Source organism: Amphibalanus amphitrite, unplaced genomic scaffold, assembly GCF_019059575.1.
Source record: "Amphibalanus amphitrite isolate SeventyFive unplaced genomic scaffold, NRLGWU_Aamphi_draft 001069F_arrow, whole genome shotgun sequence".
NCBI classification, from domain to species: domain Eukaryota; kingdom Metazoa; phylum Arthropoda; class Thecostraca; order Balanomorpha; family Balanidae; genus Amphibalanus; species Amphibalanus amphitrite.
The window spans coordinates 152,422-165,311 of NW_024882563.1; the positions used below are offsets into that span (position 1 = coordinate 152,422).

Below are 12,890 nucleotides of genomic sequence, written 5' to 3' on the forward strand. Positions count from 1 at the left end.
GCACGGAACAGAAGGACCAGGCCTCGACGGCCGACGGTGTGCTCTGGAGCCGGGACCGCAGCTCGGCAGGTCACAGCAGCGGCGGCACAGCGGCGCAGAAACACCCCCCCCCCTTCCTCTGGTGGAGCCAAACTGTACTCAGGTCACCAGGACATTAGCACAAATGATGAGGTAAGCTCCGAAGGTAACTGTTTTCCAGGACAAAGACTGGGCATGTGTAAAATGTATTAGTCAAAGCGCAGCCGATTATCAGTAGCATGGCCAAGTGATAACTAAAATCTAAAAAGCCGTTCCGGAGTCGGAGTCAAGGCAGCTTGATCGACACGGACTCCGACTCCGACTCCCAATCGGTCGGTAGCCCAATTACCCCCCTGTACGAAGCAGAGGACACAAAACATGGCGGCGCGCACCCGGGCCGTGACGGCGTGCTTCCGTGAACCGAGTCGGACAGACGCGAGGACACTCGTTATGACCGGTGCCGTCAGAGCTCTACACAATTCAGTAGCATCCAGCTGACTATATCCGACCGTTGGATAGCCGGCTATATCATACCCAGGGTTACATTATCCACAATACCTGACCGGTAATTACACACTACATCGCATCACTTCACCCAATTGCCCACAATACTCGCCCGGTAACTAATTGCCCTAGGCTACAGATGGTACAGCTGAAGCGTCTCCTCTCGTGTATAAAGTAGACATGTGTTTGACGTCTCGAGTCTCGGCGTGCGCCGCGCTCCGCCGGTGGAGACTGATTGGCTGACGGACCAATCAGCAGACGGACCAATCAGCTGACGGACCAACCAGCTGACTGACCAATCAGCTGACGGACCAATCAGCTGACGGACCAACCAGCTGACTGACCAATCAGCTGACGGACCAATCAGCTGACTGACCAATGGTCAGCTGACGGACCAATGGTCAGCTGACTGGCCAATGGTCAGCTGACGGACCGGTCCCCGCCCCGGGCCGGATGACGGCCGCCGGCCGGGACCGGAGCGGGCGGGCGCGGCGCGGCCGGCCGCCGTCTGAACTGGCACCGCGTGTATACTGCCAGCTCGGACGGCAGCTAGCCAGTAGTCGAGTAGAGCTGTCCGTGTGGGACGTGTCACAACACGCTCAGCACGGCGCTCAGCACCGCCGAGCCGAGGTGCAGCCAGACCCGGGGGGAGCGGTCACGTGACCGAGCCGTCCGACTCCACCGGGGGACGGTCACGTGACCGAGGCCGGCCGTGCCGCCGGGACCAGGCGCGGTGAACCGAGTCGGACGATCAGAGACGTGTGTTCTACATACAGAATAGCGTAATGCCACGATCGGTAGTCTCTCCAGCACATCACTTTTCACTGTCCAATTACCCACAATACCTGCCCGGTTATTACCCACTGCATCACATACCACCGTCCAATTACCCACAATACCTGCCCGGAAATTACCCACTACATCACATCTCCCGTCCAGCCAATTACCCACAATACCCGCCGGGTAATTACCCACTACATCACATCCGTGGGCTACTACTACATCTACACTACTACTACAACTACATGACTACACTAGAGCGGACACGGGGGCCGTGTGCCGGCTGACCGGCGCCGCTCTCAGTGCCGGCTGGTGCAGCACACACGGCAGCAGTCAGCTGGCTGCCCCGGCCGACTGGCTCGGCCTCTCTGCAGTCAGCTCATCACTGCACGGTCGGTAGTGCAGCGCATCAATCCCTCCACCAATACACTTCGACCCCATCGCCTTCCTGGCTCAACAGCTGACGGTACAGCTCCTCTGTGGACAGAGCAGAGACACGTCTGAGGTGGACACCTCACACACAGACAGACACACAGACAGCGGTACAGCCATGTCCACACACCGCCGGCCAGTGACGTCACACACAGGACAGACGGCTGACGTGACGTCACCGTCGGCCGTGGTGGCCGTGACGCGTCACGTCACCGTCCGTGACGTGGCCTGCGGCGGTGGTCGAGTGTGTGTGTCTGAGAGGCCGGTGGCGCCGTGCAGCGTCTGTTGTGAGGGACTGACTGGTCAGAGGCGCGGCGCGCGGCGCCCTCTCACCTACCGGGGACATTGAGACAGATGATACGGGACCGGCCAAAACTGTCCCGGCCCAGGTCCGTCTCCTTCAGGGCGGTCAGCACGGCCCGGGTGGTGTCTGCCGTGCAGTGAAGGTACAGAACCCACAGCTTCCGACACGACTTCACCAGTCTGTAACAGAGCAGAGCAGCAGAGCCGTCACACACAAACACAGCGGCACCAGTCGGCCGGACGTACGAGTCAGTGTCAGTGTCAGTATTTCAGTGTCGGTGTGTTGGTGTCAGTGACAATGCGTCAGTGTCAGTGTGTCACTATCAGTGTATCAGTGTGTCAGTGTGTCAGTGTGTCAGTGTGTCAGTGTGTCAGTGTGTCAGCGTGTCAGTGTGTCAGCGTGTCAGTGTGTCAGTGTGTGTCAGTGTGTCAGTGTTAGTGTCAGTGTGTCAGTGTCAGTGTGTCAGTGTCAGTGTGTCAGTATCAGTGTGTCAGTATCAGTGTGTCAGTATCGGTGTGTCAGTGTCAGTGTGTCAGTGTGTCAGTGTCAGTGTGTCAGTGTGTCAGTGTCAGTGCGTCAGTGTGTCAGTGTCAGTGTGTCAGTGTCTGACAGGACACCCCTCGCCAGTGTCTGCTGACTGACCTGGTGTACGCTGCTGCTGTGAAGGCCGTCTCTGCCGGCCGCTGGCGGTCCCCCAGTGTAAGGTACTCCAGCCCGGGGCAGCTGCTGAGACTGTCCAGCACGGCGTCAGGGACGCCGCCGGACAGGGTGAGCCACCGCAGCTCAGGGCACCTGGTGAGAGGCTCCAGGCTCACGGCGTCAGGGACGCCGCCGGATAGGGTGAGACTCTCCAGCTCAGGGCACCTGGTGAGGGGCTCCAGGCTGCCGGTCGTGAGATCAGGCCATTCTGGAAAACACACAGACACACATACAGACAGGATCAGTCGGCAGGAATATATGTAAATATACGGAAAAAAACGAAACAGCTATGAATTCGCATGGTTTTATGGACACAGACGATGATATAACAATGGTAATGTATGATATGCAGTCAGTTCAACCAATGCATTGAACTGCATTGAACATTGCATTACAATCATTATGTGTACGTTCAACTAAGTCTAAACGAATATGTCACCGATTCCCTTCCCTCACTGATTCACACCATGTTGGAGCTCAATTAGCTTCATTATTTCACAAATCACATTGGCTATGCATCCAGAGGCGGATCCAGCTCAGAGTTTGGGGGGGGGGGGCAAACCATAACAATTTATCGATTCTTTCCATGCATCGTCCATAGGCGTAATGTTAAAATTATGCCGTTGGGAGGGGCAAATGCCCATTCCCCCCCCTGGATCCGCCACTGTATGCATCACACCTGTCTCAATGAGGTCCGACAACGACACACCTCAATTCGGTGTCCGCCATTCCCTGAGCTCGTACATCAGCGGCATGTCCGTGCTGCCGCTGCTCACCGTATATATACAGTATTCTGACCGTCCGTCCCAGGTCAGCCAGGTGACTGATGGTGTCGGCAGTCACCCCCTGGAGCGACACTGACAGATCACCCCTGTACCATTTCGGCCACCTCGGCTCCGTCACCTCCGGCCCTGTCGGACAGAGCTGTGTCAGCTGACTGCAGTCGGACAGAGCTGCCGCCAGCTCCCCGTTGCACCACTGACACCAGAGTGTCAGACACTGACACAGCCAGCACTGACATAGCCGAGCGGCCGCACAGCAATTTTTTAGCACCAGCAGTTATATGTAGAATGTAAATATGAACATAATATCATAATATGTATATGCGATAAGTATATGCATAATACAGTAGTCTATGAAACTACTTATACTACTCTTATTGGTTGCACTATGTCTATAATCATCCCTCATTGGAAATAACTGCTCAAGTGTTTACTAATTGTAGCAATGCCCATGCATTCCTTGTTGGCCGCCTTCGATCGTGGCGCCACCTATACTCTGTATAACCGCCGCGCCAGGGCCGCGGCCAGTCAGTCTCGTCAGTCTGCTCAGACTCGTCGTCAGCGAGCTCTCTCTATGTAGTCAGTCAGTGTCAGTCGTCGACCCAGACTAATCAATTTTGTTCGGAAATTTGCTGCTTGTGATATTGCAACTATAACTAGTACCTTGACTTTCTAATCAACCCGCGACATTACACTAATATTCCATGCATGCGCCACAAGCATGTGACCCTATGCAAGTGCATGCATTGACCCCCCCCCCCCTCCCACCACAATAATGTACACGATCAATGGTGGAAATTGCTAGTTGAGGCTGATTGGTTCGTCCATATGCCATCTTCGCTGACCATTTGCATATACCGGCATTACATGTGTGATTTGCGGTATCTCACCTCTGACATTGAGGCGCCTGAGGCCCTCCGGCAGCTGCCCCCTCAGTAGCGGGAGGTCGGCAGCGGTGACTGATAGGTCCTGCAGCCCACGGCACCTGGTGAGGGGCTCCAGGCTCACGGTGTCAGGGATGCCGCCGGACAGGGTGAGACTCGTCAGCTCAGGGCACCTGGTGAGGGGCTCCAGGCTGCCGGCCGTGAGATCAGGACAGTCTGGAAAACACACAGACACACATACAGACAGAAACAGTTAGCTGTAATATATGTCGATATATGACAAAACGAAAAAAACACCTAATAATTCTCATGGTTTTATGGACACAGTAGACAATGGTAAGACAGTGCTATTATATGATACTTATATGCAATGTTAAGCAAATACATTGAACTTCATTGAACAGTGCAACACAATTGTTATGAGTATGATCAACTAACTCTGAACGAATATGTCACTGAGTGAACAGTCCTCCATTTTGGAGCTCAATTGGCTTCATTATTTCGCAAAGCACATTGGCTATGTATCACTTCTGTCTCCATTAGGTGCGACACCGGCACACCGTTACTCGGTGTCCGCCATTCGCTGAGCTGGTATATCAGCGGCCTGTCCGTGCTGCCGCTGCTCACCGTATATCTCCAGTCGTGTGACCGTCCGTCCCAGGTCAGCCAGGTGACTGATGGTGTCGGCAGTCACCCCCTGGAGCGACACTGACAGACCATGAAACCACGGTTTCCATTCCGGCCACCTCGGCTCCGTCACATCCGGCCCTGTCGGACAGAGCTGTGTCAGTTGACTGCAGTCGGACAGAGCTGCCGCCAGCTCCCCGCTGCACCACTGACACCAGAGTGTCAGACACTGACACAGCCAGCACTAACACATCCGAGCGGCTGCACAACGATATTTTTAGCAACAGCATACATACGTAAATATGCAAATATGAGCAACATAAGTAGGGGAAGTTGGGGCAATGCCGGAGTTGGGGCAAAGCCGAAATTCGAGATATTTCGAAAACCGTATGACATGGATGCCACCTGTCAGTGATGCTCTGAAGCTTAAGTGACTACCAATTATCGCATGTTTGTTACCAGTCGTCATTCGGAATACTTCGGCTGTGAGGGCGCCAAGAGCGTTTTCAAGGTACGTTTCCTTTGTACTACATGCGTCTTCGAAGCTGCATTTCCTACTCATTATGCTACCGTTTGTCTGGTCAATTCGGTCAAGTAATCTTCAGCACGTCTTTGCATAAGTGTGCTGCCTATTTGAAATTTATACAGCACGTTGAAAAGTTATGGGCCTGCAAATGAAAGTATGGCTGGCTGGGGTAATGCCGAAAACGTGCAATTACGCGCGCTAAAGCACGCTACGTGAACTTTACCGCTGTAGAATAGCAACGCGTATTTTTAGTCACACAAATTACACTTTTTACTGTATGCCTGGCCTATTCAAATACATTAGCCAGAGGGGTGTGGTAATAACTGGTGTAAGCAAATTGACCACGGTCAAAAATGCATTACCAGAATGCACTTAAGCCAACATTTTGGGATGGTCTCGTTCCTAAGTCGGCTAAGAGCTTCGGTCCAGAAAATAAATTTATCGGTGGCATACAGTAAAATACATACCAAACTCGGCCGGTGATAAATTTTCAAGACCTCAGTCCTTACTGATTTTTGAACTCGGCCTTCGGCCTCGTTCAAAAATCCAGTAAGGACCTCGGTCTTGAAAATTTATTTACACCGGCCTCGTTCAGTATTATATATAACCGACCCAACGGCCTGTTACCATAAGGAATGATTTAGGTACCTGGCCTTTTCTTATTATATCACACAATTATAACTTCCAGTGTGCACCAAGCGTCCTCAATAGAGGTGGCAAAAGATGAAAATTTTGGGAACCAGACTCGAACCAGACCCGGCTGGACATTTCTGGAACCAGTCGGACCCGGTATTAGTTGGGATCGGAACCAGTTGGACCCGTTCCCCAAAAGTCAATTAAGTTAATACGAACTACTTGTAGGCATTATTAGTTGCATTATGTAAAACAGCTTATGTCCCACTGGCAATACCTACTCATGAGCAGTGGCGTAGCCAGAAATCAGCGAAAGGGGGGGCCATGGTGCTCGAGGGGGCGACTTTTTCCCTTGAGAGGGGCGCCATAGTGAGCTAGTGACAGGGGGTCAGTCTAAAATGTAGCGTCATATATTCATGCATGATTTACTAGGTGTTCCTACGGAACCGGCACGAGTATCAGAACCAGGTTTCGCTGATTTTTCATGAAATCCAATTAATGCAATTTGCAGCTCAGTGTTTTTTATCAAAAGCGATAAAAAATCTTTATGCATATTTAGCACGATATAGGAAACGAACTCAGGCTACGGACATGTTATTCTCATAATACACACCCATTCGAATTCGAAACGGTAAAATATGCGTTGATCGATTGGCACAATCTTTATTCTTTGCAAAAAAAAAACATACAGGTTCACTCACTGAACCAAAATGACCTGTGGACTGCAGCCTCTCAAATATCTTCATTGAGGGCCAGTTCAATTTTGCTACCTCTCTATAAGTACCTAAAAGTTACCGATTACCTATAAGTTAACCCGCGCCGTGCTGGTGGCCTGTGCTTTCCGTGTCGTGCTGGGGGGGGGGGGTGTTTTCACGTCCCCCCTCTAACTCGGCTCCTGGGCCACGTAGCGACACGCGGTAAGGGGAAATCGAAAGAGCGTCAAAAATAATGACGGAAAGACTTCGTTTCAATTTTTAGGTCAGGTCAAAGGTCAGGTCACTAGAGGTCATCAAAGGTAAAATTGAGTCCATTTCAACAATTTTGGAAACTGCCAACGGCTAACTCGGGAACCAATAGAGCTACAGCGCCGCGGAAAAGCGTATTCGATAGCCCTTTTACAGGCTTTTCTAAATATTGCTCTCGGATTTGATCTCAGGTCAATGGTTAAGCCTCCAGCCAGAGGGAAAAAATTCCAAAAATAACAGTTTTTATGAAAAGCGTTTTTCTGCAGTAACATTTGGTTCAAGACAGTGACGATATTTCTTTTGCCTGCCTCGTGTTCCTCTCGTCGAGACGCGTCGAATGAACTATACGTTGACCTTGAAAGGTTATTTTAAAAATTTGACCGCAGGTCAAGGTCATGACCTGACCGTAAAGGGCCATTCTGCAGATCAGTCGATCCGTATCGTCGAGCTGACCACATCTGACGTGTTTTCACCGCTCTAGCACGTCTCCATTTAAAGATGAAGCCAAAAAACCGTTTATGGTGATAAAATAGGTGACCGCTTATGACCTGAGATGACCTCAAGGGCACATAAAAGGACACATGTGCATTTTTACGATTCAGTGTGCTATGTTTACCTATGAACCGATGTTTAAGGGGTTTTAAACGACATTCGTCCAAAAGAGGCGCATTTCCTTTCTCCCACTGACTTGAGGTCCCAAAATTGACCTGACCTTAGGTCACAGACATAAAAAGTCCGAGATGAACATTTTATGCATATTGTTAGTCTTATCAATCTCTAAAAGTTTCAAAAGTGATCGTTCTGTCGGTGTAGCTATAGCGGGTCTTTTAACTTTTTTTAGGTAAGGTCACTTGACGTGCCCTAGTGACCTGACCTTGAACGACCCTCATCTGAAATTTAACAAGCTGTGTAGAAAAGATGTATGAACAGGTGTACCAAAGACAGCGGAGGCGCTGCGCGACGCCGTTTTTGAGATGTTCGCGAGGAAAAAAACCTAAGGGGGTGTACCCCCCCCCCCCCCTCCAGCACGGCGCGGATCAATGGGAGACAGTTGAAATGCTCTTCTTCTGAACGAAAACAACCTCAACCATCGGGATGCAGGTAAATATGACACATTTAACCCTCGCCCTGGCAGGGCATTTTTCATAACACGGCCTGGCAGGGGGGGGGTCGATGCGACCCCCCCCTCGCGATTGGCTCCTATGGCACCTAGAAACACCAAATTTGGTAGGTAGGTGGGCCCCCAGGAGTTCTCGCCCCTGTGCAAATTTGGTTGCTCTAGGTCAATATTTAGGGGGGTTTTGGGGGGTATAAATGTAAAAATTTCGCTAAAAACAGGTCAAAAGTTTTTCGCTTATAACTTTTGATCTAATTAAGATAGAGCAAAAAGAAAAGCACCAGTGAACTCAGCACGTCAAGGCGCGTCGAATGATATACTTTTTAGCTTGTTTAAGTGTACTTAAAGTTTTTCTTAAATTTTAAGTAAACTTAAATTTATAAATTAAGTTCAAGTTAACCAAATTGCGTCATATCGTATATCATTCGATTCGGCTGATCACCAGGAACACAATGATACCATTTTTTAAGCTCTAGCGTCATTATGTGCCAAGTTATTGACAAAAACGTCATTTGACCTCAGTTGACCTCATTTGACCTGACCCATGGATAAGTACACCAAACAAAGAGGCACCAAGTGACCTGCTGTTAAGTACTGTGATTTCAAAGCACAAAAATGATAGAACGAAGCGGATAACTCCAGTATTTTCCGAATTTAGTATTTTCCCATAGGCTTAACATTACGACGTAATGACCTCTAACTGACCTCAGGTCAGTGACCTCAAAAAACCCGAACTATATGTTATACAACTCGGTGAACTTAGCACATCCTGAAAGTTTGAAGGAAATCAGTGCAAAACTGTGAGTTGGACAGGTGCAAAAAGAAAATTGAAATTTGACCATGACCTTGTACCGGTTTTTCTGACCTGGTGACCTGACCCAAGGTCACCCGGACCTGAAATTTTCAGGTCATATGTAAAAAGGTTGCCCCATAGGCTATGCCAAATTTGGCGGCGCTGCGCGCCGCCGTTTTTACGCTATCTTCGAAAAACCTTAGGGGGGGGGGTCGCATCGACCCCCCCCCTGCCAGGGCGAGGGTTAATCAGTAAATGTCAGTCGTGATGTGACCACTTTTATGTTACTGAGGTCATCTCAGGTCATGAAAGGTCTCCAGTAGATTTTGGACAATAACTTTTGATAGAGATATGGTAGAGCAATGAAACACCCTATATAATTATTTTCCTTCTCGAAAGTATGGATCGACTAATATGCAATATGACCTTTACCGGTTAGGTTATGACCTTTACCTTAGGTCAAATTCTCAAATGCCCTTTTAATGTCAAATTCTAGTTCATTTGACTTGTCTGTCTCGAAAAATGGAACACGATGCTGGTTGAACTAATCTCATGCAGGTCTGAGCAAAATGTAAACGTCCTCCGCGAAAACGTATATTTTGAGGCTAAAACGTTTACCTTAGGTCAAATCTGAGATAATCAATAAGAGAGAGCATAAAAAAGAGCTATCGAATATGCGCTTTGCTGCGGCGCTGTAGTTCAATCTCTTTCTGAATCCTGACTTATGCGCCGCTTTGTCAAAAAATGTCAACATCGGCGAAATTTGATTTTCGGTTGTCGCTGGTGACCTGACCTTCGACCAGTTCGACCTAGCCTTAAAATGATCTAAGTAGTTTTGTAATAGTTTTTGACGCTCTTTCGAACGCCGCCTACTGCGTGTCTCGACGTGGCCCACAAGCTGAGTTAGAAGTGGGTGTTCGAACACCCCCAGCAGGTTCAATAAAAAAACGCTTACGCTGGGGGCGGCACCCCACTGCTAGGCGCTGTCGGCATCGCAATAATGGGCGGCACAGCGCTGAGGGGCGCAACTTGCATTGAGGGGTGGCATTGTACGGTGAAGGGGCAGCGTCGCGTTGAGGGGCGGTATCGCAACGAGGGTGGCACTTACAAGGCTGCCTAATAAGGAACGCTTCGCTTGGCACATCCAAGCCCAGCTCGGCGCCGCCTAGCTGCTGCATCTTGAAAAGGGCCCTTGGTGTCGATGAGAAAGCCCCATTGTCAAAAAATTGCCTAGCGTCAGTGGTTTCGGGGGGGGGGGCGACCGAAGTATCCAATTCAGTTTCGCGTCGTGACTACTGGAGGGCGTCAACGACCTCGGATAGGGCGAATGTGATCTTCAGAAGGGCACCGGGTGCTCTAGAGGGGTGCAATGCTTGGATGGGGTCACTGCTGCCTTCAGTAGGGCATCGGACGCTCTGGAGGGGCGCCATTGATCTCGGATGGTCCGACTGGGATTTTCAGAGGAGCATCAGTGGTTTCAGAGGGGCGCCATTGATCAAGGATGGGCCGACTGAAGCCCCGGTTCAGGTGAGCGCCAGTGGCTCTTGAGGGGCGCCAGCGACCTCGGATTGATGGGGCGACTGTGATCTTTAGCCCTCGCACGACCAGGCCATTTCTCATAACACGAACGACCAGGGGGGGGGTTGTTACGACCCCCCCCTGGCGTTTCGAAACGGAAGGTCGTAGAACTTAGCGGAAAAAACCAACGGATTGCTCTCAACGAGATCTCGCGATTGGTGGTATATTTTTTGGTCCTAGGTCAACATTTGACCTACTTATGACCGGTCAAAGGTCAAATTTTCCGGAAAAATCAAACTTTTCAACTTTCCGCGGCGATTCCGGCAAAACGGTGGGAGATATCGACTTGAAACCTTCACTATCGTGTTCCTTGATCAATTCTCTATCGTTTGGTATGTATTTCGTTTCCCTAGCTCTAAAAATGGCGCGTTGGGAGTGCCGGAAGTCGGCAAGGTCACAGTCGGCGGCAGAAATTCGAAAAATCAAAATTTTAATTTTTGAAATCTGATTGTATTTTTGGATTTGGGAGATCCATTTGCTCCCTATAGAAGCTAATATTGCTGCATATTCCCATTGAGGTGACAAGAATTAGCAAAATAGTGGTTCGGGCGCTTTTCAAAAATAGTACCGGACGCTGTTCCTCTTGTGACGTCATAGCTCCGTGACCTGACCTGACCCGGTCAATTTTCTTGCACCACACGATAGCCAATGCTTGCCCCAACATGCATGGGAAGTTGCATCATGATCCATCAAACAATGTGGGTATCACCGGCAGAAAACCTAGGGATTCGGCGCACACGTTTGGTAACTGTCGGCCGGAGGCTGTACCTCTTATGACGTCATAACTCCGTGACCTGACATGACCCGATCAATTTTTTTCGGCAAAAGATGCGCAAAGGTTGCCCCAGAGGGTATTGAAAATTTCAGCCCGCTACGACAAGCCGTTTAGCGTGCACTTCGAAAAAACCTCAGGGGGGGGGGTTGATACAACCCCCCCCCCCTAGGCGTTCTAGGGTTAGAACGGCGTTGAGGGGCGCCATTGGGCATGGATTGGGCCACTGTTGCCTTCAGCAGGGCGCCGCAGGGAGGCTCTGGAGGGGCTTGAGCTTGGGTGGGCCGACTGTAGTCTCCAGGGGCGTTGTCTCGGATGGGGCGAATGTGATTTTCAGAGGGGTGCCGGGTAGTCTAGAAGGGCGCCATTGGTTTCAGAGGGCTGCCATCGATCTTAAGATGGGGCAGCTGTAACCTTCGTTTAGATGGGCGTGATCTTCAGAAGCGCGCCGGACGCTCTGGAGGGGCGTCATTGGGCTTGAATGGGGCGACTTTAGTCTCAAGCGGGACGACTTCAGTCTCAAGGGGGTGGGGCGCTAGTGGCTCTTGAGGGCGCTACTGATCTCGGATAGGGCGACTGTGATCTTGAGAAGAATGCGGGTGCTTTAGAGGGGCGCCAGTGGTTTCAGGGATCGATCTTGGATGGGTCGATTGGGGCAGCTGTGAACTTCAGAGGGGCGCCGGGTGCTCTAGAGGGGCGCCATCAAGCTTTAATGGGGCGACTGTTCCGTTTAGGTGGGTGCCAGCGGCTCTTCAGGGGCGCTATCGACCCTGGAGGTTCGGAATATTCTGGTTTCCGGAGGGGCGCCCTTCAACATTTGGGGGCTCAGGTCGTATTTGGGGGTGCCCTGGAGATTATTTAGGTGTCCAGGCACCCCCAAAGAGATATTGAGTTCGATCCCTGCCTGCACATCACTTTTTAATTCATGTTCTCTCTGTAAAACGGCATCAGCCTAGTCGGCGCTAATTGGGGCGCCATTTGGGCGGCTGGGCGGAAAGGGGGGGGCCATGGCCCCCATGGCCCCCCCCCTGTCTACGCCACTGCTCATGAGCTACTGTGTGCAAAGAAACATTCACTTCATTCACTCCATATTTTGCAATAATGTGTAGTGTGCAAGATAAGTTTGTGGTAGGACCCGGTTGGACCCGTCAGAAAATTTCCAGGAACCGGTCTGTACCCATATGGGTCGAGACTGGTTCTTTAGACCGGGTCCTCGGGTCCACATTTTGCCACCTCTAGTCCTCAAGCTCTAAACGCGTGTCAGCTTTGACGAATTCTGGATAAAATTTGAGATAAAATAGCAAAACATCAATTTCGGCATTCCCGTAGATCATTTCTCCCATTTTCGGCTTTCCCCGCAGTCCGGGGCAACGCCGAAAAAGTCACTTCTTTGATATTTTTAGTTTGTGCGCTTAACGGTATGCGAATTCATCAAATGCGCCTGGTGTGTTTGAAAGGCAAAAGACTGGTCTCTCG

General features: G+C 50.6%; 1 protein-coding gene and 1 long non-coding RNA gene across 2 annotated transcripts in view; both read right to left on the reverse strand.

Moving 5' to 3' along the window:
• Window positions 1-212: 212 nt before the first annotated feature.
• Window positions 213-2,945, reverse strand: LOC122369755. The gene is made up of 3 exons (XR_006254466.1): window positions 2,681-2,945; window positions 2,072-2,217; window positions 213-1,779 (listed from the first exon to the last, which is right to left on the reverse strand). It is a non-coding gene; the product is annotated as an uncharacterized LOC122369755 (long non-coding RNA).
• Window positions 2,946-4,832: 1,887 nt separating this feature from the next.
• LOC122369759 overlaps window positions 4,833-12,890 on the reverse strand; it is a 54,483-nt gene continuing 46,425 nt past the window's right edge. The window contains exons 6-7 of the mRNA XM_043344724.1: window positions 5,117-5,171; window positions 4,833-4,842 (exon numbers count right to left, since the gene is read on the reverse strand). Of these exons, the coding sequence (XP_043200659.1) occupies window positions 4,833-4,842; window positions 5,117-5,171 (65 nt within the window). The remainder of the gene's footprint in view (window positions 4,843-5,116; window positions 5,172-12,890) is intronic.